At 45.9% G+C, this 24,993-nt stretch overlaps 1 protein-coding gene across 2 annotated transcripts; it reads right to left on the bottom strand.

Moving 5' to 3' along the window:
* LOC110512635 (epithelial membrane protein 2) lies at nucleotides 1-20,431 on the bottom strand. Of its 2 annotated transcripts, none has more exons than XM_036973402.1 (5): nucleotides 10,575-10,608; nucleotides 8,419-8,517; nucleotides 7,247-7,355; nucleotides 6,872-7,012; nucleotides 1-556 (listed from the first exon to the last, which is right to left on the bottom strand). In XM_036973402.1, exons 2-5 carry the CDS (start codon nucleotides 8,494-8,496, stop codon nucleotides 387-389), a joined length of 498 nt encoding a protein of 165 aa, XP_036829297.1. In that variant the 5' UTR covers nucleotides 8,497-8,517; nucleotides 10,575-10,608; the 3' UTR covers nucleotides 1-386. The 2 variants fall into 2 exon arrangements, with proteins under 2 accessions (XP_036829297.1, XP_036829296.1); XM_036973401.1 differs by lacking the exon at nucleotides 10,575-10,608 and adding an exon at nucleotides 20,279-20,431 and having other exon boundaries at nucleotides 3-556.
* Between the last annotated feature and the right edge of the window lie 4,562 nt (nucleotides 20,432-24,993).

The following is a 24,993-nucleotide window of genomic DNA, read 5'->3' as shown; positions in this document are numbered from 1 at the left end:
GCAGACAGACAATCCTACATATTCCACTTTCTACACTAGGTTTACTCTAGTAGAACTATACACAGTGTTGTCCTGCTCAGTCTTAACCATCGTTCATCATGTAATTCAACTATACACCATTTATTGGTCCATTGTTTATTCAAATTTACAGCATTGACGTCACCATGGAAACTCCATGCCCAAACTCCATCCCACCCCCACACCCAAAAAACAGGCTGATATGTCACAGTCTCATTCCAACCACACAGTGTGGAGAAAACGTCTTTTAAAACAGCCACTCTTAACAACAACATGTTTAGAGTTACCTTTTTAGCTAATAGACTTAGTTTACACACTTCCTCTGTTCAATTATAACGTGTTTTGTGTCTTGTAGAGATACGAGTGTTTTATTTGCGTTTCCTCAACACCAGATACATGAGTCCACTGAAGACAGTCATGGGGAAACTAATCCAGGCCAGGACGTAGGATGAACCGTATCCTCCCTTCCTTAGAGACTCCTCCGTAAAACTCTCCCTCTGCGCCGTGTAGATGGATGCTCCGATCATCACACACAGGCCTGGGGGAGGAGGAGGGGGGGGGGGTTAGGAACTAGGATAGGAAGGATACAGGAACACAGGCCTGGAGGAGGAGGAGGGGGGTTAGGAACTAGGATAGGAAGGGGGTAGGATACAGAACCCCTCCAACTGACAGGACGTTTAAAACAGGAACACAGGCTTCCTTTACAGCGGCTTCACAAATTATTCATACCCCTTGACTTATTCCACATTTTGTTGTGTTACAGCCTGAATTCAAACTTTATTTTTATCTCAAACATCTACACACAATACCCCATAATGACATCACAATACCCCATAATGACATCACAATACCCCATAATGACATCACAATACCCCATAATGACATCACAATACCTTATAATGACATCACAATACTCCATAATCACAAAGTGAAAATGTGTTTTTAGACATATATTGAAGATGAAATACAGAAATCTCATTTACATAAGAATTCATACCTGAGTTAGAATCATGTTAGAATCAACTTTGGCATTGATTATGGCTGCGAGTCTTTCTGGGTACGTCTCTAAGAGCTGCGAGTCTTTCTGGGTACGTCTCTAAGAGCTGCGTGTCTTTCTGGGTACGTCTCTAAGAGCTGCGAGTCTCTCTGGGTACGTCTCTAAGAGCTGCGAGTCTTTCTGGGTACGTCTCTAAGAGCTGCGAGTCTTTCTGGGTACGTCTAAGAGCTGCGAGTCTTTCTGGGTACGTCTCTAAGAGCTGCGAGTCTTTCTGGGTACGTCTCTAAGAGCTGCGAGTCTTTCTGGGTCAGTCTCTAAGAGCTGTGAGTCTTTATGGGTCAGTCTCTAAGAGCTGTGAGTCTTTCTGGGTCAGTCTCTAAGAGCTTTGCACACCTGCATTTTACAATACTTACACATTCTTTTAAAAATGATTCAAGCTTCTGTCAAATTGGTTGTTGATCATTGCTACACAGCCATTTTCCAAGTCTTGGCATAGGTTTTCAAGCCAAAACTCTAACTAGGTCACTCAGGAACATTCAATGTCTTGTTGGTAAACAACTCCAGTGTAGATTTATCCTTGGTGTTTTTAGGTTATTGTCCTGCTGAAAGGTTAATTCATCTCCCAGGTTATCCTCGCTGTCGTCTTGGTAATCAGCCCCAGTGTGAGTTTGGCCTTGGTGTTTTTAGGTTATTGTCCTGCTGAAAGGTGAATTCATCTCCCAGTGTCAGACTGAACCAGGTTTTCCCTCTAGGATTTTGTCTGTGCTGAGCCCTATTCTTTTTATTTGTATCCTAATAAACTCCCTAGTCCTTGTAGATGACAAGCATACCCATAACATGATGTAGCCACCACCATGCTTGAAAATAAAAAAGAGTGGTGTGTTGGATTTGCCACAAACATAACATTTTGTATTGAGGAAGTAAAGTTCCTTCTTTCCACTCTGTCATTTAGTTTAGTATTGTGGAGTAACTACAATGTTGTTGATCCATCCTCAGTTTTCTCCTATCACAGCCATTCAATTCTGTAACTGTTTTAAAGTCACCTTTGGCCTCATGCTGAAATCAATGAGCGGTTTCCTTCCTCTCCGGCAACTGAGTTAGAAAGGACGCCTGTATCATTGTAGTGACTGGGTGTATTGACACACCATCCAAAGTGTAATTAATAACTTCACCGTGCTCAAAGACTCTTTGTTTATTTACCATCTACCAATATGTAGGTTGCCTAGTGGTTAGAGTGTAGAGGAGGTAGGTTGTCTAGTGGTTAGAGTGTAGAGGAGGTAGGTGGCCTAGTGGTTAGAGTGTAGAGGAGGCAGGTAGCCTAGTGGTTAGAGTGTAGAGGAGGCAGGTAGCCTAGTGGTTAGAGTGTAGAGGAGGCAGGTAGCCTAGTGGTTAGAGTGTAGAGGAGGCAGGTAGCCTAGTGGTTTTTACCCCTGAACTTATTTAGGCGTTTCCATAACAATGGGATTGAAAACTTACTTTTAATAAGACATTTCAGCTTTTCATTTTTAATTAGTTTGTAAAAATAAAAATAAAAACATAATTCCGCATTTACATTTGACATTTATTTAACCTTTTTATTTTATTTAACTAGGCAGTTAAGAACTAATTCTTATTTACAATGACGGCCTACAACGGCCAAACCCAGGACCATTATGGGGGATTGTGGGTAGGCCAGCGACACACCATTTTAAAATTCAGGCTGTAACACAACAACCTGTCTTTGATTGGTAGATTTAGTATTGCCAGTATTGGTACTCACTAGCCAGTAGCTGTCTTTGATTGGTAGATTTAGTATTGCCAGTAGCTGTCTTTGATTGGTAGATTTAGTATTACCAGTATTGGTACTCACTAGCCAGTAGCTGTCTTTGATTGGTAGATTTAGTATTACCAGTATTGGTACTCACTAGCCAGTAGCTGTCTTTGATTGGTAGATTTAGTATTGCCAGTATTGGTACTCACTAGCCAGTAGCTGTCTTTGATTGGTAGATTTAGTATTACCAGTATTGGTACTCACTAGCCAGTAGCTGTCTTTGATTGGTAGATTTAGTATTCCCAGTATTGGTACTCACCAGCCAGTAGCTGTCTTTGATTGGTAGATTTAGTATTACCAGTATTGGTACTCACTAGCCAGTAGCTGTCTTTGATTGGTAGATTTAGTATTACCAGTATTGGTACTCACTAGCCAGTAGCTGTCTTTGATTGGTAGATTTAGTATTACCAGTATTGGTACTCACTAGCCAGTAGCTGTCTTTGATTGGTAGATTTAGTATTACCAGTATTGGTACTCACCAGCCAGTAGCTGTCTTTGATTGGTAGATTTAGTATAGCCAGTATTGGTACTCACTAGCCAGTAGCTGTCTTTGATTGGTAGATTTAGTATTACCAGTATTGGTACTCACTAGCCAGTAGCTGTCTGATTGGTAGATTTAGTATTACCAGTATTGGTACTCACTAGCCAGTAGCTGTCTTTGATTGGTAGATGTAGTATTACCAGTATTGGTACTCACCAGCCAGTAGCTGTCTTTGATTGGTAGATTTAGTATTCCCAGTATTGGTAGATGTAGTATTACCAGTATTGGTACTCACTAGCCAGTAGCTGTCTTTGATTGGTAGATTTAGTATTACCAGTATTGGTACTCACCAGCCAGTAGCTGTCTTTGATTGGTAGATGTAGTATTACCAGTATTGGTACTCACTAGCCAGTAGCTGTCTTTGATTGGTAGATTTAGTATTACCAGTATTGGTACTCACCAGCCAGTAGCTGTCTTTGATTGGTAGATGTAGTATTACCAGTATTGGTAGATTTAGTATTACCAGTAGCTGTCTTTGATTGGTAGATTTAGTATTGCCAGTAGCTGTCTTTGATTGGTAGATTTAGTATTACCAGTATTGGTACTCACTAGCCAGTAGCTGTCTTTGATTGGTAGATTTAGTATTACCAGTATTGGTACTCACTAGCCAGTAGCTGTCTTTGATTGGTAGATTTAGTATTACCAGTATTGGTACTCACCAGCCAGTAGCTGTCTTTGATTGGTAGATTTAGTATTACCAGTAGCTGTCTTTGATTGGTAGATTTAGTATTGCCAGTAGCTGTCTTTGATTGGTAGATTTAGTATTACCAGTATTGGTACTCACCAGCCAGTAGCTGTCTTTGATTGGTAGATGTAGTATTACCAGTATTGGTACTCACTAGCCAGTAGCTGTCTTTGATTGGTAGATTTAGTATTACCAGTATTGGTACTCACTAGCCAGTAGCTGTCTTTGATTGGTAGATTTAGTATTACCAGTATTGGTACTCACTAGCCAGTAGCTGTCTTTGATTGGTAGATTTAGTATTACCAGTATTGGTACTCACCAGCCAGTAGCTGTCTTTGATTGGTAGATTTAGTATTGCCAGTATTGGTACTCACCAGCCAGTAGCTGTCTTTGATTGGTAGATTTAGTATTACCAGTAGCTGTCTTTGATTGGTAGATGTAGTATTACCAGTATTGGTACTCACTAGCCAGTAGCTGTCTTTGATTGGTAGATTTAGTATTACCAGTATTGGTACTCACTAGCCAGTAGCTGTCTTTGATTGGTAGATTTAGTATTACCAGTATTGGTACTCACTAGCCAGTAGCTGTCTTTGATTGGTAGATTTAGTATTACCAGTATTGGTACTCACCAGCCAGTAGCTGTCTTTGATTGGTAGATTTAGTATTGCCAGTATTGGTACTCACCAGCCAGTAGCTGTCTTTGATTGGTAGATTTAGTATTACCAGTATTGGTACTCACCAGCCAGTAGCTGTCTTTGATTGGTAGATTTAGTATTACCAGTATTGGTACTCACCAGCCAGTAGCTGTCTTTGATTGGTAGATTTAGTATTACCAGTATTGGTACTCACCAGCCAGTAGCTGTCTTTGATTGGTAGATTTAGTATTACCAGTATTGGTACTCACCAGCCAGTAGCTGTCTTTGATTGGTAGATGTAGTATTACCAGTATTGGTACTCACCAGCCAGTAGCTGTCTTTGATTGGTAGATGTAGTATTACCAGTATTGGTACTCACCAGCCAGTAGCTGTCTTTGATTGGTAGATGTAGTATTACCAGTATTGGTACTCACCAGCCAGTAGCTGTCTTTGATTGGTAGATTTAGTATTACCAGTATTGGTACTCACTAGCCAGTAGCTGTCTTTGATTGGTAGATTTAGTATTACCAGTATTGGTACTCACTAGCCAGTAGCTGTCTTTGATTGGTAGATTTAGTATTACCAGTATTGGTAGATGTAGTATTACCAGTATTGGTACTCACCAGCCAGTAGCTGTCTTTGATTGGTAGATTTAGTATTACCAGTATTGGTACTCACTAGCCAGTAGCTGTCTTTGATTGGTAGATTTAGTATTACCAGTATTGGTACTCACCAGCCAGTAGCTGTCTTTGATTGGTAGATTTAGTATTACCAGTATTGGTACTCACTAGCCAGTAGCTGTCTTTGATTGGTAGATGTAGTATTCCCAGTATTGGTACTCACCAGCCAGTAGCTGTCTTTGATTGGTAGATTTAGTATTACCAGTATTGGTACTCACTAGCCAGTAGCTGTCTTTGATTGGTAGATTTAGTATTACCAGTATTGGTACTCACCAGCCAGTAGCTGTCTTTGATTGGTAGATGTAGTATTACCAGTATTGGTACTCACTAGCCAGTAGCTGTCTTTGATTGGTAGATTTAGTATTGCCAGTATTGGTACTCACCAGCCAGTAGCTGTCTGATTGGTAGATTTAGTATTACCAGTATTGGTACTCACCAGCCAGTAGCTGTCTTTGATTGATAGATTTAGTATTACCAGTATTGGTACTCACTAGCCAGTAGCTGTCTTTGATTGGTAGATTTAGTATTACCAGTATTGGTACTCACTAACCAGTAGCTGTCTGATTGGTAGATTTAGTATTACCAGTATTGGTACTCACTAGCCAGTAGCTGTCTTTGATTGGTAGATTTAGTATTACCAGTATTGGTACTCACTAGCCAGTAGCTGTCTGATTGGTAGATTTAGTATTACCAGTATTGGTACTCACTAGCCAGTAGCTGTCTTTGATTGGTAGATTTAGTATTACCAGTATTGGTACTCACTAGCCAGTAGCTGTCTTTGATTGGTAGATTTAGTATTACCAGTATTGGTACTCACCAGCCAGTAGCTGTCTTTGATTGGTAGATTTAGTATTACCAGTATTGGTAGATTTAGTATTCCCAGTATTGGTACTCACTAGCCAGTAGCTGTCTTTGATTGATTGGTAGATTTAGTATTACCAGTATTGGTACTCACCAGCCAGTAGCTGTCTTTGATTGGTAGATTTAGTATTACCAGTATTGGTACTCACTAGCCAGTAGCTGTCTTTGATTGGTAGATTTAGTATTACCAGTATTGGTACTCACTAGCCAGTAGCTGTCTTTGATTGGTAGATTTAGTATTACCAGTATTGGTACTCACTAGCCAGTAGCTGTCTTTGATTGGTAGATTTAGTATTACCAGTATTGGTACTCACTAGCCAGTAGCTGTCTTTGATTGGTAGATTTAGTATTACCAGTATTGGTACTCACTAGCCAGTAGCTGTCTTTGATTGGTAGATTTAGTATTACCAGTATTGGTACTCACCAGCCAGTAGCTGTCTTTGATTGGTAGATTTAGTATTACCAGTATTGGTACTCACTAGCCAGTAGCTGTCTTTGATTGGTAGATTTAGTATTACCAGTATTGGTACTCACTAGCCAGTAGCTGTCTTTGATTGGTAGATTTAGTATTGCCAGTATTGGTACTCACTAGCCAGTAGCTGTCTTTGATTGGTAGATTTAGTATTGCCAGTATTGGTACTCACCAGCCATTAGCTGGATGATGGCTGTAAAGACAAATCTCTCTCCTTGTTTCAGTTTGAAGAGCTGAAGGATGAACACAAAGAACCCCACGCAGCAGAGAATTGTGGACAGGATCATAGTGGCCTGGACAGCCTGTAGATAGACTAGAAAGAGAGGAGTGTTACAGAGAGAGAGACACAGAGAGAGAGAGAGAGACACAGAGAGAGAGAGACACACAGAGAGACACAGAGAGACACAGAGAGAGAGAGAGACACAGAGAGAGAGAGAGACACAGAGAGAGAGAGAGACAGAGAGAGAGAGAGACACAGAGAGAGAGAGAGAGAGGTCTACAAACAGACACACACGTCCTTCGTGATAAGTCCTGGTTGCTAGGTTACCTGCGTCTGTGGAAGCGCCGTTCTTGACAGGGAGACATGTTACGTTACAGGAGTACCACAGGTCAGTGTAAATCACGTTGCCTCCTGGAGCAGACGCCACCCACCATGCCTAGACGGAGAGAGGATGTAGCTATAAAATACAGCACAGTTTGGACACACCTACTCATTCCAGGGTTTTTTTTCCTTTATTTTTTTAAAACTACTTTCTACATTGTAGAATAATAGTGAAGACATCAGATCACACCCTTTGCCTTGATGACAGCTTTGTACACTCTTTGGCATTCTCTCAACCAGCTTCATGAGGTAGTCACCAGGAATGCATTTCAATTAACAGGTGTGCCTTGGGAAAAAAAAATTACATTTTGAGTTCTTAATGCGTTTAAGCCAATCAGTTGGGTTGTGACAAGGTTTGGGGGGAGGTTATACAGAAGATAGCCCTATTTGGTAAAAGACCGAGTCCATATTATGGCAAGAACAGGTCAAATAAGCAAAGAGAAAGGATTAGAATAAATCTCACAAGACGCTGTGGAATGTACACTGCCTTCGGAAGGTCAGACCCCTTGAATTGTTCCACATTTTGTTACGTTTACAGCCTTGTTCTAAAATGGATTAACTTCACTAGGGTAGGGGGCAGCAATTCGAAATTTAAAAAAATTGCTATTTCTGACTATTGTGAGCTCTCTCCTTGGCTGGAAAATGGCTGTATGGGTTGGATTTACAACAAGTTTATCTTTAAAATGGTGTACAATACTTGTATGTTTGAGGAATTTTAATTATGGGATTATCTGTTGTTTTGAATTTGGCGCCCTGCACTTTCACTGGCTGTCGTCGAGGTGGGACGATACCGTACCACTTGTACCAGAGAGAGGCTTTTTTACCTCAAATATTTCTGTTGTTCATTTTTAATACATTTGGTAAAATTTTGAAAATTCCTGTTTTCGCTGTCATTACATGGTATTGTGATATCATTATGGGGTATTGTGATATCATTATGGGGTATTGTGATGTCATTATGGGGTATTGTGATGTCATTATGGGGTATTGTGTGTAGATTGATGAGAGAGGGTTCAATCCATTTTAGAATAAGGCTGTAACGTAACAATGTGCAGGGAAAAAAAAGAGTCAGAATGTTTAAGTGACGTTTGGACAAAGGTCTGTGTTTGGTACTGTACATTGTTGATGGTGCTGATGAAGAGGAGGATGACTGAGATGACGTGGAAGAGGAGGATGAAGGTTAAAATCACCAACATGTCTGTCTGTTACACGGGAACCTAGAGAGAGAGAGAGAGAGACAGAGAGAGAGAGACAGGGATAGAGAGAGAGAGAGAGAGCGAGGGATAGAGAGAGAGAGGGATAGAGAGAGAGGGATAGAAAGAGAGAGAGAGAGGGATAGAGAGAGATTATATAGTTCACAATAATCGAGCAGGAAACTCCTTGTGTGAACTACAACAGGATACATTCCTGTAGATGGGTCTGTTGTGAACTAGACGGGTCTGTTGTGAACTAGAAGGGTCTGTTGTGAACTAGAAGGGTCTGTTGTGAACTAGACAGGTCTGTTGTGAACTAGACGGGTCTGTTGTGAACTAGACGGGTCTGTTGTGAACTAGACGGGTCTGTTGTGAACTAGAAGGGTCTGTTGTGAACTAGACGGGTCTGTTGTGAACTACAACAGGATACATTCCTGTGCTGCGGTAGACGGGTCTGTTGTGAACTAGATGGGTCTGTTGTGAACTAGACGGGTCTGTTGTGAACTAGACGGTCTGTTGTGAACTAGAAGGGTCTGTTGTGAACTAGACGGGTCTGTTGTGAACTACAACAGGATACATTCCTGTGCTGCGGTAGACGGGTCTGTTGTGAACTAGATGGGTCTGTTGTGAACTAGACGGGTCTGTTGTGAACTAGACGGGTCTGTTGTGAACTAGACGGGTCTGTTGTGAACTAGACGGGTCTGTTGTGAACTAGACGGGTCTGTTGTGAACTAGATGGATCTGTTGTGAACTAGAAGGGTCTGTTGTGAACTAGACGGATCTGTTGTGAACTAGATGGGTCTGTTGTGAACTAGATGGGTCTGTTGTGAACTAGATGGGTCTGTTGTGAACTAGACGGGTCTGTTGTGAACTAGACGGGTCTGTTGTGAACTAGACGGGTCTGTTGTGAACTAGACGGGTCTGTTGTGAACTAGACGGGTCTGTTGTGAACTAGACGGGTCTGTTGTGAACTAGACGGGTCTGTTGTGAACTAGACGGGTCTGTTGTGAACTAGACGGGTCTGTTGTGAACTAGACGGGTCTGTTGTGAACTAGACGGGTCTGTTGTGAACTAGACGGATCTGTTGTGAACTAGAAGGGTCTGTTGTGAACTAGAAGGGTCTGTTGTGAACTAGATGGATCTGTTGTGAACTAGACGGGTCTGTTGTGAACTACAACAGGATACATTCCTGTGCTGTGGTAGACGGGTCTGTTGTGAACTAGACGGGTCTGTTGTGAACTACAACAGGATACATTCCTGTGCTGCGTTAGATGGGTCTGTTGTGAACTAGACGGGTCTGTTGTGAACTAGACGGGTCTGTTGTGAACTAGAAGGGTCTGTTGTGAACTAGAAGGGTCTGTTGTGAACTAGACGGGTCTGTTGTGAACTAGACGGGTCTGTTGTGAACGCTGTCCAGTACCACGCAAGGTTAACCTCAGCGGATGGATTTCTCATTCAGCACTAATCCTAATCCTAAAAGGAAACTAAATCCCAACTACAGCTAAAGCTTTCCTTTCTGTGTCACATTTGAGACAATCAACAGATGAGTAATGATGACTGAGGAGCCAATCAACAGATGAGTAATGATGACTGAGGAGCCAATCAACAGATGAGTAATGGGTTTCTCCAGGTTCATCTCTCAGTGGGTGATGGCTTTGTTATGGAAGGATTGGGAATATTGGGGAAGATGCCAGAGCTGTTAGAGTTAAAGAATAACCAATTGGAATATCTCTCTCTCTCCTACTCTAACTCAGTAGTTGGCATCAAAGCCATCAAATCAAATCATCCTAATAGACGATGTTAGATGTAGGGCCCCGACCCAGTTCCCTCTTTTAGTGGAAAATGCTGACTTGGATTTCACTTTTAATGTAATTTCTTCTCTTTTTTTATATAACACAGTCCTTAGATCTCTCTCTCGCTCACACACACACACACACACACACACACAAACACTCCGCTGAAACAGACTTCAGCCATGGAACAAATGATGGAAGCGAGAGGAGAGAGCTTCCAACACCACTAAGCTCCTTCCATCTTCCACGTGTAGAACTGTTGAGTCTTCTGTTTGAAGCTTTCGTTACCTCCTCCTCCGGGTCTTCTTCACCTCCTCCTCCTGGTCTTCTTCACCTCCTCCTCCTGGTCTTCACCTCCTCCTCCTGGTCTTCTTCACCTCCTCCTCCTGGTCTTCACCACCTCCTCCTCCTGGTCTTCTTCACCTCCTCCTCCTGGTCTTCTTCACCACCTCCTCCTCCTGGTCTTCACCACCTCCTCCTCCTCCTCCGGGTCTTCTTCACCTCCTCCTCCGGGTCTTCTTCACCTCCTCCTCCGGGTCTTCTTCACCTCCTCCTCCGGGTCTTCTTCACCTCCTCCTCCTCGTCTTCTTCACCTCCTCCTGGTTTTCACCACCACCTCCTCCGGGTCTTCTTCACCTCCTCCTCCTGGTCTTCACCACCTCCTCCTCCTCCGGGTCTTCTTCACCTCCTCCTCCTGGTCTTCTTCACCTCTTGTTTAGCAGTAAAAACAACCATGACCCTTGTTTAGCAGTAAAAACAACCATGACCCTTGTTTAGCAGTAAAAACAACCATGACCCTTGTTTAGCAGTAAAACCATGACCCTTGTTTAGCAGTAAAAACCACCATGACCCTTGTTTAGCAGTAAAAACCACCATGACCCTTGTTTAGCAGTAAAAACATGACCCCTGTTTAGCAGTAAAAACAACCATGACCCTTGTTTAGCAGTAAAAACAACCATGACCCTTGTTTAGCAGTAAAAACAACCACGACCCTTGTTTAGCATTAAAAACAACCATGACCCTTGTTTAGCAGTAAAAACAACCACGACCCTTGTTTAGCAGTAAAAACAACCATGACCCTTGTTTAGCAGTAAAAACAACCATGACCCATGTTTAGCAGTAAAAACAACCATGACCCATGTTTAGCAGTAAAAACAACCATGACCCTTGTTTAGCAGTAAAAACAACCATGACCCTTGTTTAGCAGTAAAAACAACCATGACCCTTGTTTAGCAGTAAAAACAACCATGACCCTTGTTTAGCAGTAAAAACAACCATGACCCTTGTTTAGCAGTAAAAACAACCATGACCCTTGTTTAGCAGTAAAAACAACCATGACCCTTGTTTAGCAGTAAAAACAACCATGACCCTTGTTTAGCAGTAAAAACAACCATGACCCTTGTTTAGCAGTAAAAACAACCATGACCCTTGTTTAACAGTAAAACCATGACCCTTGTTTAGCAGTAAAAACAACCATGACCCTTGTTTAGCAGTAAAAACAACCACGACCCTTGTTTAGCAGTAAAACCATGACCATTGTTTAGCAGTAAAAACAACCATGACCCTTGTTTAGCAGTAAAAACAACCATGACCCTTGTTTAGCAGTAAAAACAACCACGACCCTTGTTTAGCAGTAAAACCATTACCCTTGTTTAGCAGTAAAAACAACCATGACCCTTGTTTAGCAGTAAAACCATGACCCTTGTTTAGCAGTGAAAGTTGTATTCCTTCATGGGTTATTTTATTTAGTTGCCTTTATTTTGGTTCAGACATAAATAACGTGAATCCGGTGTGTTTAGAGCCAACCTTTAGAAAGCCATACCAGCATATGTTATTCAGCTGAGACACAGACCCTGCAGGACACACACACACACACACACAGTCCTGTCCTGCTGGGTTCAAAGGCTTCCCTCTGACTCTGGAATCCCAAAATGACTACCGGGGGGGGGGGGGGACGTTCAACCGTCCTTAGTGGTGTGTGTGTGTGTGTGTGTACACACATTCCTGGGGGGACATGGCCATGAGAAATGACTACCACGTATATCAACGAATTGGCGCGGGCACTAGAACAGTCTGCAGCACCCTACTAGAATCTGAAGTCAAATGTCTTCTGTTTGTTGATGATCTGGTGCTTCTGTCACCAACCAAGGAGGGCCTACAGCAGCACCTAGATCTACTGCACAGATTCTGTCAGACCTGGGCCCTGATAGTAAATCTCAGTAAGACCAAAATAATGGTGTTCCAAAAAAGGTCCAGTCGCCAGGACCACAAATACAAATTCCATCTAGACACTGTTGCCCTAGAGCACATAAAAAACTATACATACCTCGGCCTAAACATCAGCGCCACAGGTAACTTCCACAAAGCTGTGAACGATCTGAGAGACAAGGCAAGAAGGGCCTTCTATGCCATCAAAAGGAACATACATTTCAACATACCAATTAGGATTTGGCTAAAAATACTTGAATCAGTCATAGAGCCCATTGCCCTTTATGGTTGTGAGGTCTGGGGTCCGCTCACCAACCAAGAATTCACAAAATGGGACAAACACCAACTTTGCAAAAACATCCATGTATAACACAACACACCAAATAATGCATGCAGGGCAGAATTAGGCCGATACCCGCTAATTATCAAAATCCAGAAAAGAGACGTTAAATTCTACAACCACCTAAAAGGAAGTGATTCCCAAACCTTCCATAACAAAGCCATCACCTACAGAGAGATGACCCTGGAGAAGAGTCCCCTAAGCAAGCTGGTCCTGGGGCTCTGTTCACAAACACACCCCACAGAGCCCCAGGACAGCAGCACAATTAGACCCAACCAAATCATGAGAAAACAAAAAGATAATTACTTGACACATTGGAAAGAATTAACAAAAAAACAGAGCAAACTAGAATGCTATTTGTCCCTAAACAGAGAGTACACAGCGGCAGAATACCTGACCACTGTGACTGACCCAAAATTAAGGAAAGCTTTGACTATGTACAGACTCAGTGAGCATAGCCTTGCTATTGAGAAAGGCCGCCGGCAGACCAGCTGACAGTATCAGAGCTAGTGGAAGTGTATTCTGCTTCCTGTCACTAGTATCCAGCTTCATGTTTTATAGCACTGGTAATGTTATAGCCATATGCTGCTACTGCTGCCAGTGTGTGTGTGTGTGTGTGTGTGTGTGTGTGTGTGTGTGTGTGTGTTTTCCTCTCTGCACTAGTAGGAGCTTTCATGGTTCATTCAATATCAGCTGGGAGACAAACACACACACACACAGTAACAAGAGAAGCAACCACAAAAGGCTCAGCCAAACTCATTGACGACAGATGAGTGACATTCTTTCACCAAATGTGTTCTTAAAATCCCCCCCCTCCCTCAGTGGGATACGCTTCCCCCTAATAGTTTAACGATCGAGACAGGTTTCCCCAATCAGGGTTCAGACAACCCCCCCCCCCCCGTTCCCAACCAGGGGACCAGGGTTCAGACCCCCCCCCCCCCCCCCGTTCCCAATCAGGAGACCAGGATTCAGACCCCCCCCCCCCCCGTTCCCAACCAGGAGACCAGGGTTCAGATCCCACCCCCCATATCAGGAGACCAGGGTTCAGACCCCCCCCCCCCCAACCAGGAGACCAGGGTTCAGATCCCCCCCTTGTTCCCAATCAGGAGACCAGGGTTCAGATTCCCCCCCTCGTTCCCAATCAAGACCCCAGGGTTCAGATCCCCCCCCCCGTTCCCAACCAGGGGACCAGGGTTCAGATCCCCGCCCCTCGTTCCCAATGAAGACCCCAGGGTTCAGATCCCCCCCCCCCCCGTTCCCAACCAGGGGACCAGGGTTCAGACCCCCCCCCCAAAATCAGGAGACCAGGGTTCAGACCCCCCCCCCCCCCAACCAGGAGACCAGGGTTCAGATCCCCCCCTCGTTCCCAATCAGGAGACCAGGGTTCAGACCCCCCCCCCCCAACCAGGAGACCAGGGTTCAGATACCCCCCTCGTTCCCAATCAGGAGACCAGGGTTCAGATCCCCCCCCCATTCCCAACCAGGAGACCAGGGTTCAGATCCCCCCCCCCATTCCCAATCAGGAGACCAGGGTTCAGATCCCCCCCCCCATTCCCAATCAGGAGACCAGGGTTCAGATCCCACCCCCAAATCAGGAGACCAGGGTTCAGACCCCCCCCCCCCCCCCCAACCAGGAGACCAGGGTTCAGATCCCCCCCTTGTTCCCAATCAGGAGACCAGGGTTCAGATCCCCCCCCCCCCTCATTCCCAATCAAGACCCCAGGGTTCAGATCCCCCCCCCCCAAATCAGGAGACCAGGGTTCAGACCCCCCCCCCCCCCAACCAGGAGACCAGGGTTCAGATCCCCCCCTCGTTCCCAATCAGGAGACCAGGGTTCAGACCCCCCCCCCCCCCCAACCAGGAGACCAGGGTTCAGATCCCCCCTCGTTCCCAATCAGGAGACCAGGGTTCAGATCCCCCCCCGTTCCCAATCAGGAGACCAGGGTTCAGATCCCCCCCCGTTCCCAATCAGGAGACCAGGGTTCAGACCCCCCCCCCCCCCCATTCCCAATCAGGAGACCAGGGTTCAGATCCCCCCCCCCAAGTCCCAATCAGGAGACCAGGGTTCAGAATCCCCCCCCCATTCCCAATCAAGAGACCAGGGTTCAGACCCCCCCCCCCCCCCAACCAGGAGACCAGGGTTCAGATCCCCCCCTCGTTCCCAATCAGGAGACCAGGATTCAGATCCCCCCCCCCCCCCCCCCCCCCCCCGTTCCCAATCAGGAGACCAGGATTCAGACCCCCCCGTTCCCAACCAGGAGACCAGGGTTCAGATCCCACCCCCCAATCAGGAGACCAGGGTTCAGACCCCCCCCCCCCCCCCCCCAACCAGGAGACCAGGGTTCAGATCCCCCCCCCCCGTTCCCAACCAGGAGACCAGGGTTCAGATCCCCCCCCCCCGTTCCCAACCAGGGGACCAGGGTTCAGATCCCCCCCCCCCTCCCGTACCCAATCAGGAGACCAGGATTCAGACCCCCCCCCCCCCCCCCGTTCCCAACCAGGAGACCAGGGTTCAGACCCCCCCCCCGTACCCAATCAGGAGACCAGGGATCCCCCTGTGACACGTACACACACACTGCTAACTAACATTCTGAAGGTCAATATAGATTATTAATAGACAACAAAAGACATACAGCATTCAGTCTACAACTCTAGTACTTTACTACACGCACACACACACACACTACACACCACACACACACAGCACGCATCTGATAGTGCAGCCATTTCCCTGACCCAGTGTTGCTACATGAGGTCCATTCATCAAATCACATTTTATTGGTCACAAACACATGGTTAGCAGATGTTAATGCGAGTGTAGCAAAATGCTATATTCATCCACCCATTCATCCATCCATCCAATCATTCACTCAAGTTTCACAACTACAGCTTACAAAAGAGTAGAATTGTTTTCTCTCTCTCCGTCTCTCTCCCTCCCTCCGTCTCTCTCCCTCCCTCCGTCTCTCTCCCTCCCTCCGTCTCTCTCCCTCTCTCCGTCTCTCTCTCTCCGTCTCTCCGTCTCCGTGTCTCTCTCCCTCCGTCTCTCTCTCCCTCCCTCCGTCTCTCTCTCCCTCCGTCTCTCTCTCCCTCCGTCTCTCTCTCCCTCCGTCTCTCTCTCTCTCTCTCTCCCTCCCTCCGTCTCTCTCTCTCTCCCTCCCTCCGTCTCTCTCTCTCTCTCCCTCCCTCCGTCTCTCTCTCTGTCCCTCCCTCCGTCTCTCTCTCTCTCCCTCCCTCCGTCTCTCTCTCTCTCCCTCCCTCCGTCTCTCTCTCTCTCCCTCCCTCCGTCTCTCTCTCTCTCCCTCCCTCCGTCTCTCTCTCTCTCCCTCCCTCCGTCTCTCTCTCTCTCCCTCCCTCCGTCTCTCTCTCTCTCTCCCTCCCTCCGTCTCTCTCTCTCTCCCTCCCTCCGTCTCTCTCTCTCTCCCTCCCTCCGTCTCTCTCTCTCTCCCTCCCTCCGTCTCTCTCTCTCTCCCTCCCTCCGTCTCTCTCTCTCTCCCTCCCTCCGTCTCTCTCTCTCTCCCTCCCTCCGTCTCTCTCTCTCTCTCCCTCCCTCCGTCTCTCTCTCTCTCTCCCTCCCTCCGTCTCTCTCTCTCCCTCCCTCCGTCTCTCTCTCTCTCCCTCCCTCCGTCTCTCTCTCCCTCCCTCCGTCTCTCTCTCCCTCCCTCCGTCTCTCTCTCTCTCCCTCCCTCCGTCTCTCTCTCCCTCCCTCCGTCTCTCTCTCTCTCTCCCTCCGTCTCTCTCTCTCTCTCCCTCCGTCTCTCTCTCTCTCCCTCCCTCCGTCTCTCTCTCTCTCCCTCCCTCCGTCTCTCTCTCTCTCTCCCTCCCTCCGTCTCTCTCTCTCTCTCCCTCCCTCCGTCTCTCTCTCTCTCTCCCTCCCTCCGTCTCTCTCTCTCTCTCCCTCCCTCCGTCTCTCTCTCTCTCTCCCTCCCTCCGTCTCTCTCTCTCTCTCCCTCCCTCCGTCTCTCTCTCTCTCTCCCTCCCTCCGTCTCTCTCTCTCTCTCCCTCCCTCCGTCTCTCTCTCTCTCCCTCCCTCCGTCTCTCTCTCTCTCCCTCCCTCCGTCTCTCTCTCTCTCTCTCTCTCTCCCTCCGTCTCTCTCTCTCTCTCCCTCTCTCTCTCCCTCCCTCCGTCTCTCTCTCTCTCTCCCTCCCTCCGTCTCTCTCTCTCTCTCTCCCTCCCTCCGTCTCTCTCTCTCTCCCTCCCTCCGTCTCTCTCTCTCTCTCCCTCCCTCCGTCTCTCTCTCTCTCCCTCCCTCCGTCTCTCTCTCTCTCTCCCTCCCTCCGTCTCTCTCTCTCTCTCCCTCCCTCCGTCTCTCTCTCTCTCTCCGTCTCTCTCTCTCTCTCCCTCCCTCCGTCTCTCTCTCTCTCTCTCCCTCCCTCCGTCTCTCTCTCTCTCTCTCCCTCCCTCCGTCTCTCTCTCTCTCTCTCCCTCCCTCCGTCTCTCTCTCTCTCTCTCCCTCCCTCCGCCTCTCTCTCTCTCCCTCCCTCCCTCCGTCTCTCTCTCTCTCCCTCCCTCCGTCTCTCTCTCTCTCTCCCTCCCTCCGTCTCTCTCTCTCTCTCTCCCTCCCTCCGTCTCTCTCTCTCTCTCTCTCTCCCTCCGTCTCTCTCTCTCTCTCTCTCTCCCTCCGTCTCTCTCTCTCTCTCTCTCTCCCTCCGTCTCTCTCTCTCTCTCCCTCCCTCCGTCTCTCTCTCTCTCTCCCTCCCTCCGTCTCTCTCTCTCTCTCCGTCTCTCTCTCTCTCTCCCTCCCTCCGTCTCTCTCTCTCTCTCTCTCTCCCTCCCTCCGTCTCTCTCTCTCTCTCTCCCTCCCTCCGTCTCTCTCTCTCTCTCCCTCCCTCCGTCTCTCTCTCTCTCTCTCTCTCTCCCTCCCTCCGTCTCTCTCTCTCTGTCTCTCTCTCTCTCCCTCCCTCCGTCTCTCTCTCCCTCCCTCCCTCCGTCTCTCTCTCCCTCCCTCCGTCTCTCTCTCCCTCCCTCCCTCCGTCTCTCTCTCTCTCCCTCCCTCCCTCCGTCTCTCTCTCTCTCCCTCCCTCCGTCTCTCTCTCTCCCTCCGTCTCTCTCTCTCTCCCTCGTCTCTCTCTCTCTCCCTCGTCTCTCTCTCTCTCCCTCCGTCTCTCTCTCTCCCTCCGTCTCTCTCTCTCCCTCCGTCTCTCTCTCTCTCCCTCCGTCTCTCTCTCTCTCCCTCCGTCTCTCTCTCTCTCCCTCCGTCTCTCTCTCTCTCCCTCCGTCTCTCTCTCTCTCCCTCCGTCTCTCTCTCTCTCCCTCCGTCTCTCTCTCTCTCCCTCCGTCTCTCTCTCTCTCCCTCCGTCTCTCTCTCTCTCCCTCCGTCTCTCTCTCTCTCCCTCCGTCTCTCTCTCCCTCCGTCTCTCTCTCTCTCCCTCCGTCTCTCTCTCTCTCCCTCCGTCTCTCTCTCTCTCCCTCCGTCTCTCTCTCCCTCCGTCTCTCTCTCCCTCCGTCTCTCTCTCCCTCCGAACATTTAGAATGTTCAGAATGTTTAGAACACTGCAGATATATAAAATAGAATCCCAACAAGATCTCACAGTTTGACCAATTTTAACTTCAGATTCTGACGTTTATCCACGTTTCTCCAAATGTCAAATTTTCAAAGGGTTAAAGTTTATCCATTCATTCCAAATGGTTTAAGGTTTTGGATTCAAACGTTCAAACGAAAACAACAAACAAACAAACGACTGGGATGGAACGTTCAGATCCAGACTCATGGAAATACAGGTTTTCAAGGCATTTCCCCGCCAACATCCTCAGGACATAGACGTCCAATGGAATGCATGGAGCTGAAATGATTCCTGCCGTGACAGATGGGCCTGGCTGGCAGTGTGTCTTCCAGACCGTGCAGCCCAAACCGGTCTCAACGTTCTGTCTCCGTTTCATTGCTGCTAATTCATTCAAATGCGTTGTCTTTTACTGAAGCCTAAACGAAACAGTAACGCAACGTAATGTTATATACAGTAAATCCCCATGGGGCGCAAACGTACATTACTTGAATGACGCTCATTCCTGAAGTTCCTTTTGTTCAGACATTCCAGTACGACTCTTTTTGGCCACACGGGGGCGCCATTAGGAAGCGAAAAGCAAGGTTAAGGTTAATCTGCCAACGGAGAAGTTTTGTCCGCGACCGTCTCTGAGCGCTCCTCCCACCAGGGCTATAAATCATCCGATTAAACCCAATGATGTATATAAAACTCTGGATTGATATTTGCTATGGTTTTGGCCATTGAGCAGTTTTGCAGCCACATGTCGGCCATATTGGAACTCCCCTTGTAGGAGCAGTACTCTGTAGGAAGGAATGGTGTTCTTTAGTATTTCCATAAAAACGTTCCAAGGGCAAAATGTATTTAAAAAAAAATGTGTTGTAGTGGGGACAGCAACATTAGTACTCTCTAAAAAAAAATACTTTGAGGAAAATGTTTTTATATATTTGTTCATTTTTTATGCTTAGCTCAAACATACACATATATAAATAAATTAAATATGTATTAATGTAATAAAACGTGTCAGAAACGAATGTAAACATTATTAAAACGCATTTATATAGATTCCAGAATATTATTTACATTTGTGGAGGGAGAGCCAAGATGGAGGCTCAGTGGTTTCAATACAGCGCCACCTGTCAAATATCCAGGCTTCATACACATCATTGATTAACGTTAAACAGAGAGGGCTGCTGACTGCGTTATCAGTTTTCCTCCAGACTGTTGGTGGGGAAAAGAAACGGCAAAAATGATCTCCAACCACAAAAAAAGGGTTATGAACAGTTTGTGCCCCACGGGAAACAGTTTGGAAACCACGGAGTTGGAGCACCCTGTTGTAGGAGAACTTTCCTGCAATGCGTTTTAAAACTTGTCGTGTATTTGAGGTTTAAAAAAAAGGCTTCTGAAGTTTGTAATTTCTACTTTAAAAATGTCCGATTTGATTTTCCCTTACGATTTTTTAAAAATTAACCCCTGAAAAAAAGTTAATTCATTATAATCCACATTTCCTGTTGCCGCAGGATTATTTTCCTGCTGTAGGAAACTGGCTCCTCACACACACACACACACACACACACACACACACACACACTAGTTGACTCCGCACACAAATACAATATAAACCCACCACTGGACTGGATTACAGAACACGAAGGAAACTACATCCTTTCGTTGCGCAGGGAGACAAACTCCTAGACAGACGACATTTCATTGGCAGGAACCAAAAGTTCAACTCAGTGGAAATTAAATTACTAACTTCAGTTAAAGTTACATTCTCCTGCCACACCATCCAGTACACACATTATTTCAAACCTACCACGCCATAGAAAAAAGGCTAATCAATCATTTCCCCACTCAAACAGGAAAAGTTCAAGACAGTTATCCGATTTAGTTTTTTTTAACAAAATGAACATCATTTATTATGAAGATTTGTAACCTGTAATAAATTAAGTAGCGAACTACTCACCAAATTAACTGTAGAACGGGGCAGCAGAGCTCAGGCGTCGCGCTGGAGAGAGAGATGTAGTAGAAACGTGACCGTAGGTTGGCTGGGTCGTAGTATTAAGAGAAGTAGCGGTGCGCGACCCCGGCTACTGTGTCGTGTACGCGCCGGACTCTGTGGTTGGGTGTGGTCTGTAAATTCTGTCCTGTGTTGTCGGGAGGAGCACGGAGAGAGAGAGAGAACACAGAGTGTTCACAAACACAAACACACCCCACAGAGAGAGAACACAGAGTGTTCACAAACACAAACACACCCCACAGAGCCCCAGGACAGCAGCACAATTAGACCCAACCAAATCATGAGAAAACAAAAAGATAATTACTTGACATTGGAAAGAATTAACAAAAAAACAGAGCAAACTAGAATGCTATTTGGCCCTGCACAGAGAGTACACAGTGGCAGAATACCTGACCACTGTGACTGACCCAAAATTAAGGAAAGCTTTGACTATGTACAGACTCAGTGAGCATAGCCTTGCTATTGAGAAAGGCCGCTGTAGGCAGACCTGGCTCTCAAGAGAAGACAGGCTATGTGCTCACTGCCCACAAAATGAGGTGGAAATTGAGCTGCACTTCCTAACCTCCTGCCCAATGTATGACCATATTAGAGAGACATATTTCCCTCAGATTACACAGATCCACAAAGACTTTGAAAACAAACCCAATTTTGATAAACTTCCATATCTACTGGGTGAAATTCCACAGTGTGACATCACAGCAGCAAGATGTGTGACCTGTTGCCACGAGAAAAGGGCAACCAGTGAAGAACAAACACCATTGTAAATACAACCCATATTTATGCTTATTTATTTTATCTTTTGTACTTTAACCATTTGTACATCGTTACAACACTGTATATATATAATATGACATTTGAAATGTCTCTATTCCTTTGTGAGGGTAATGTTTACTGTTAATTTCTATTGTTTATTTCACTTTGGTTTATTGTCTATTTCACTTGCTTTGGCAACGTAAACAGAGTAAACAACATAAACAATGTTAACATATGTTTCCCATGCCAATAAAGACCCTTTTGAATTGAAATTTAGTTGAATTTAATTTAATTGAGTTGAATTGAATTGAAATTGAGTTGAATTTAATTTAATTGAGTTGAATTGAATTGAGTTGAATTTAATTTAATTTAATTGAGTTGAATTGAATTGAATTGAATTGAGTTGAATTGAATTGAATTGAATTGAATTGAGTTGAATTGAATTGAGTTGAGTTGAATTGAGTTGAGTTGAATTGAGTTGAGTTGAATTGAATTGAGTTGAATTGAATTGAGTTGAATTGAATTGAGTTGAATTGAGTTGAATTGAATTGAGTTGAGTTGAGTTGAATTGAGTTGAGTTGAATTGAATTGAGTTGAATTGAATTGAGTTGAATTGAATTGAATTGAATTGAATTGAGTTGAATTGAATTGAGTTGAGTTGAATTGAGTTGAGTTGAATTGAGTTGAGTTGAATTGAATTGAGTTGAATTGAGTTGAGTTGAATTGAATTGAGTTGAATTGAATTGAGTTGAGTTGAATTGAGTTGAGTTGAATTGAGTTGAGTTGAGTTGAGTTGAATTGAGTTGAGTTGAGTTGAGTTGAGTTGAGTTGAGTTGAGTTGAGTTGAGTTGAATTGAGTTGAGTTGAGTTGAGTTGAGTTGAGTTGAATTGAGTTGAGTTGAATTGAGTTGAGTTGAATTGAGTTGAGTAAAAGAAAAGGTCTGGAGTGGTGCAGTGGTCTCTGAGGCGTCACTACAGACCCTCTACAGACGGGTTGTATTACAACCGGCCGTGATCGGGAGTCCAACAGGGTGGCGTACAATTGGCCCAGCGTCGTCCGGGTTAGGGCAGGATTTGGCCCGGGTTGGAAGGCCGTCATTGTAAAATAAGAATTTGTTCTTAATTGACTTGTCTAGTTTAAAACTTGTTCTGGCTGGGGGTAGCTACTATTGAGTAGCTTGGATGAATAAGGTGCCCAGAGTAAACTGCCTGCTACTCAGGCCCAGTTGCTAATATATGCATATTATTAGTAGATTAGTAGACACTCTGAAGTTTCTAGAACTGTTTGATGTCTGTGTGTATAACAGAACTCAAAAACCTGAGAAACAATCCAACCAGGAAGTGGGAAATCTGGGGTTTGTAGTTTTTCAACTCATTGCCTATCGAATATACAGTGTCTATGGGGTCATATTGCACTTCCTAAGGCTTCAGAGTAGATGTCAACAGTCTTTAGAACCTTGTTTGATGCTTCTACTGTGAAGGATGGGGGGAATGGGAGCTGAATGAGTCAGAGGTCTGCCAGAGTAGCATGAGCTGGTCACTCGGGTTCACGTGAGAGTTAGCTTGCGTTCCATTGCATTTTCTACAGACAAAGGAATTCTCCGGTTGGAACATTATTGAAGATTTACGATAAAAACATACTAAAGATTGATTCTATACATAGATTGACATGTTTCTACAAACTGTAATATGACTTTTCGTCTGAACTTTCACCTTGACCATCTCTCTCTCTCTCTCTCTCTGTCTCTCTCTCTCTCTGTCTCTCTCTCTTTCTCTCTCTCTTTCTCTCTCTGTCTCTCTCTCTGTCTCTCTCTCTCTGTCTCTCTCTCTCTCTCTCTCTCTCTCTCTCTCTCTCTCTGTCTCTCTCTCTCTCTCTCTCTCTCTCTGTCTCTCTGTCTCTGTCTCTGTCTCTCTCTCTCTCTCTCTCTGTCTCTCCCTCTGTCTCTGCCTCTCTCTCACATACAGATCTTCATCTCAGACCTGGAACGGTTTCTTGGCTCGGCTGGTGCTTTCCCCTCTAGTAAATCAAATCAAATGTTATTTATCACATTCTTGGTAAAACAACTGTCACGTTTGTTATATGGATGAGATCAAGGCGCAGCGTGATGTGAATACATCTTCTTATTTAATGAAACGAAGAACACTTCAACAAACTTACAAAACAACAAAACGAACATGAAGTTAAATAGAATAGGTACAAGACACAGGCAACTAAAACATTGCCATGAAAGAACATTCTATGACTTGGGTGTCTGGAGTCTTTGACAATTTATGCGCCTTCCTCTGACACCGCCTGGTATAGAGGTCCTGGATGGCTGGAAGCTTGATGATGTACTGGGCTCGTACACACTACCCTCTGTAGTGCCTTGTGGTCAGGGGCCAAGCAGTTGTCATGCCAGGCGGTGATGCAACCAGCCAAGATGCTCTCGATGGTGCAGCTGTAGAACTACTTGAGGATCTGAGTGCCCGTGCCAATTTGTTTTTAGCCTCCTAAGGGGGAAGAGGCGTCGTCGACTGTGTTGGTGTGTACGGACCTTGATAGATTCTTAGTGATGTGGACACCAAGAAACTCCACCACTTCCCCTCCTCGTTTGTCACCCTCTAGTCTCTCCTCCTTTCCTCTCTCCCCTTCCTCTCCCCTTCCTCTCCCTCCCCTCCTCTCATCTCTTTCCCCCTCCTTTCTCTCCCCCCACTCTCCCTAATTCTCCTCCTCTCCTCTCTTCAGCCCTCTCATCTCTTCCCTCCCTCCTCTAACTTTCGAACCCTCTCACCTCTCCCCTTCTCACACACACGCCTTCCTCTTCTATATGTGTGTGTCTGGCTCTGTCCGGCCTCCTGAGGGGAGTTTGGCCGCTGAGTCTGTCTGCAACTTCTGGGTCAGAGAGAGAGAGAGAGAGACAGCGAGAGAGGAAAGTGAGAGAGAGAGAGGAAAGAAAGTGACAGAGAGAGAGGAGAGAGACAGAGAGAGAGAGGAAAGAAAGTGACAGAGAGAGAGGAGAGAGACAGAGAGAGACTTCCTTGCTGTACCATCTATACCTCCCTGCTGCTGTACCATCTATACCTCCCTCCCTGCTGTACCATCTATACCTCCCTGCTGTACCATCTATACCTCCCTCCCTGCTGTACCATCTATACCTCCCTGCTGTACCATCTATACCTCCCTGCTGTACCATCTATACCTCCCTGCTGTACCATCTATACCTCCCTCCCTGCTGTACCATCTATACCTCCCTCCCTGCTGTACCATCTATACCTCCCTGCTGTACCATCTATACCTCCCTGCTCTACCATCTATACCTCCCTGCTCTACCATCTATACCTCCCTGCTCTACCATCTATACCTCCCTGCTCTACCATCTATACCTCCCTCCCTGCTGTACCATCTATACCTCCCTGCTCTACCATCTATACCTCCCTCCCTGCTGTACCATCTATACCTCCCTGCTGTACCATCTATACCTCCCTGCTGTACCATCTATACCTCCCTGCTGTACCATCTATACCTCCCTCCCTGCTGTACCATCTATACCTCCCTGCTGTACCATCTATACCTCCCTGCTCTACCATCTATACCTCCCTGCTGTACCATCTATACCTCCCTCCCTGCTGTACCATCTATACCTCCCACCCTGCTGTACCATCTATACCTCCCACCCCTGCTGTACCATCTATACCTCCCTCCCTGCTGTACCATCTATACCTCCCTCCCTGCTGTATCATCTCTACCTCCCTGCTGTACAATCTATACCTACCTCCCTGCTGTACCATCTATACCTACCTCCCTGCTGTACCATCTATACCTCCCTGCTGTACCATCTATACCTCCCTGCTGTACCATCTAAACCTCCCTCCCTGCTGTACCATCTATACCTCCCTCCCTGCTGTACCATCTATACCTGGGAGAGACA

This window comes from Oncorhynchus mykiss, unplaced genomic scaffold (assembly GCF_013265735.2).
Source record: "Oncorhynchus mykiss isolate Arlee unplaced genomic scaffold, USDA_OmykA_1.1 un_scaffold_246, whole genome shotgun sequence".
Lineage (NCBI taxonomy): Eukaryota > Metazoa > Chordata > Actinopteri > Salmoniformes > Salmonidae > Oncorhynchus > Oncorhynchus mykiss.
Note: the sequence above shows the minus strand (reverse complement) of the source record. Positions and strands in the feature narration are given on the sequence as shown.

Excerpts from the sequence above, each read along its gene's own strand:
- LOC110512635 (XM_036973401.1), bottom strand. The coding sequence starts at position 8,496 with ATGTTGGTGATTTTAACCTTCATCCTCCTCTTCCACGTCATCTCAGTC. Across the intron at positions 7,013-7,246 it reads CGGCGCTTCCACAGACGCAG|TCTATCTACAGGCTGTCCAG; the intron begins GTAACCTAGCAA and ends CTCTCTTTCTAG. Across the intron at positions 557-6,871 it reads CATCATCCAGCTAATGGCTG|GCCTGTGTGTGATGATCGGA; the intron begins GTGAGTACCAAT and ends CTCCTCCCCCAG.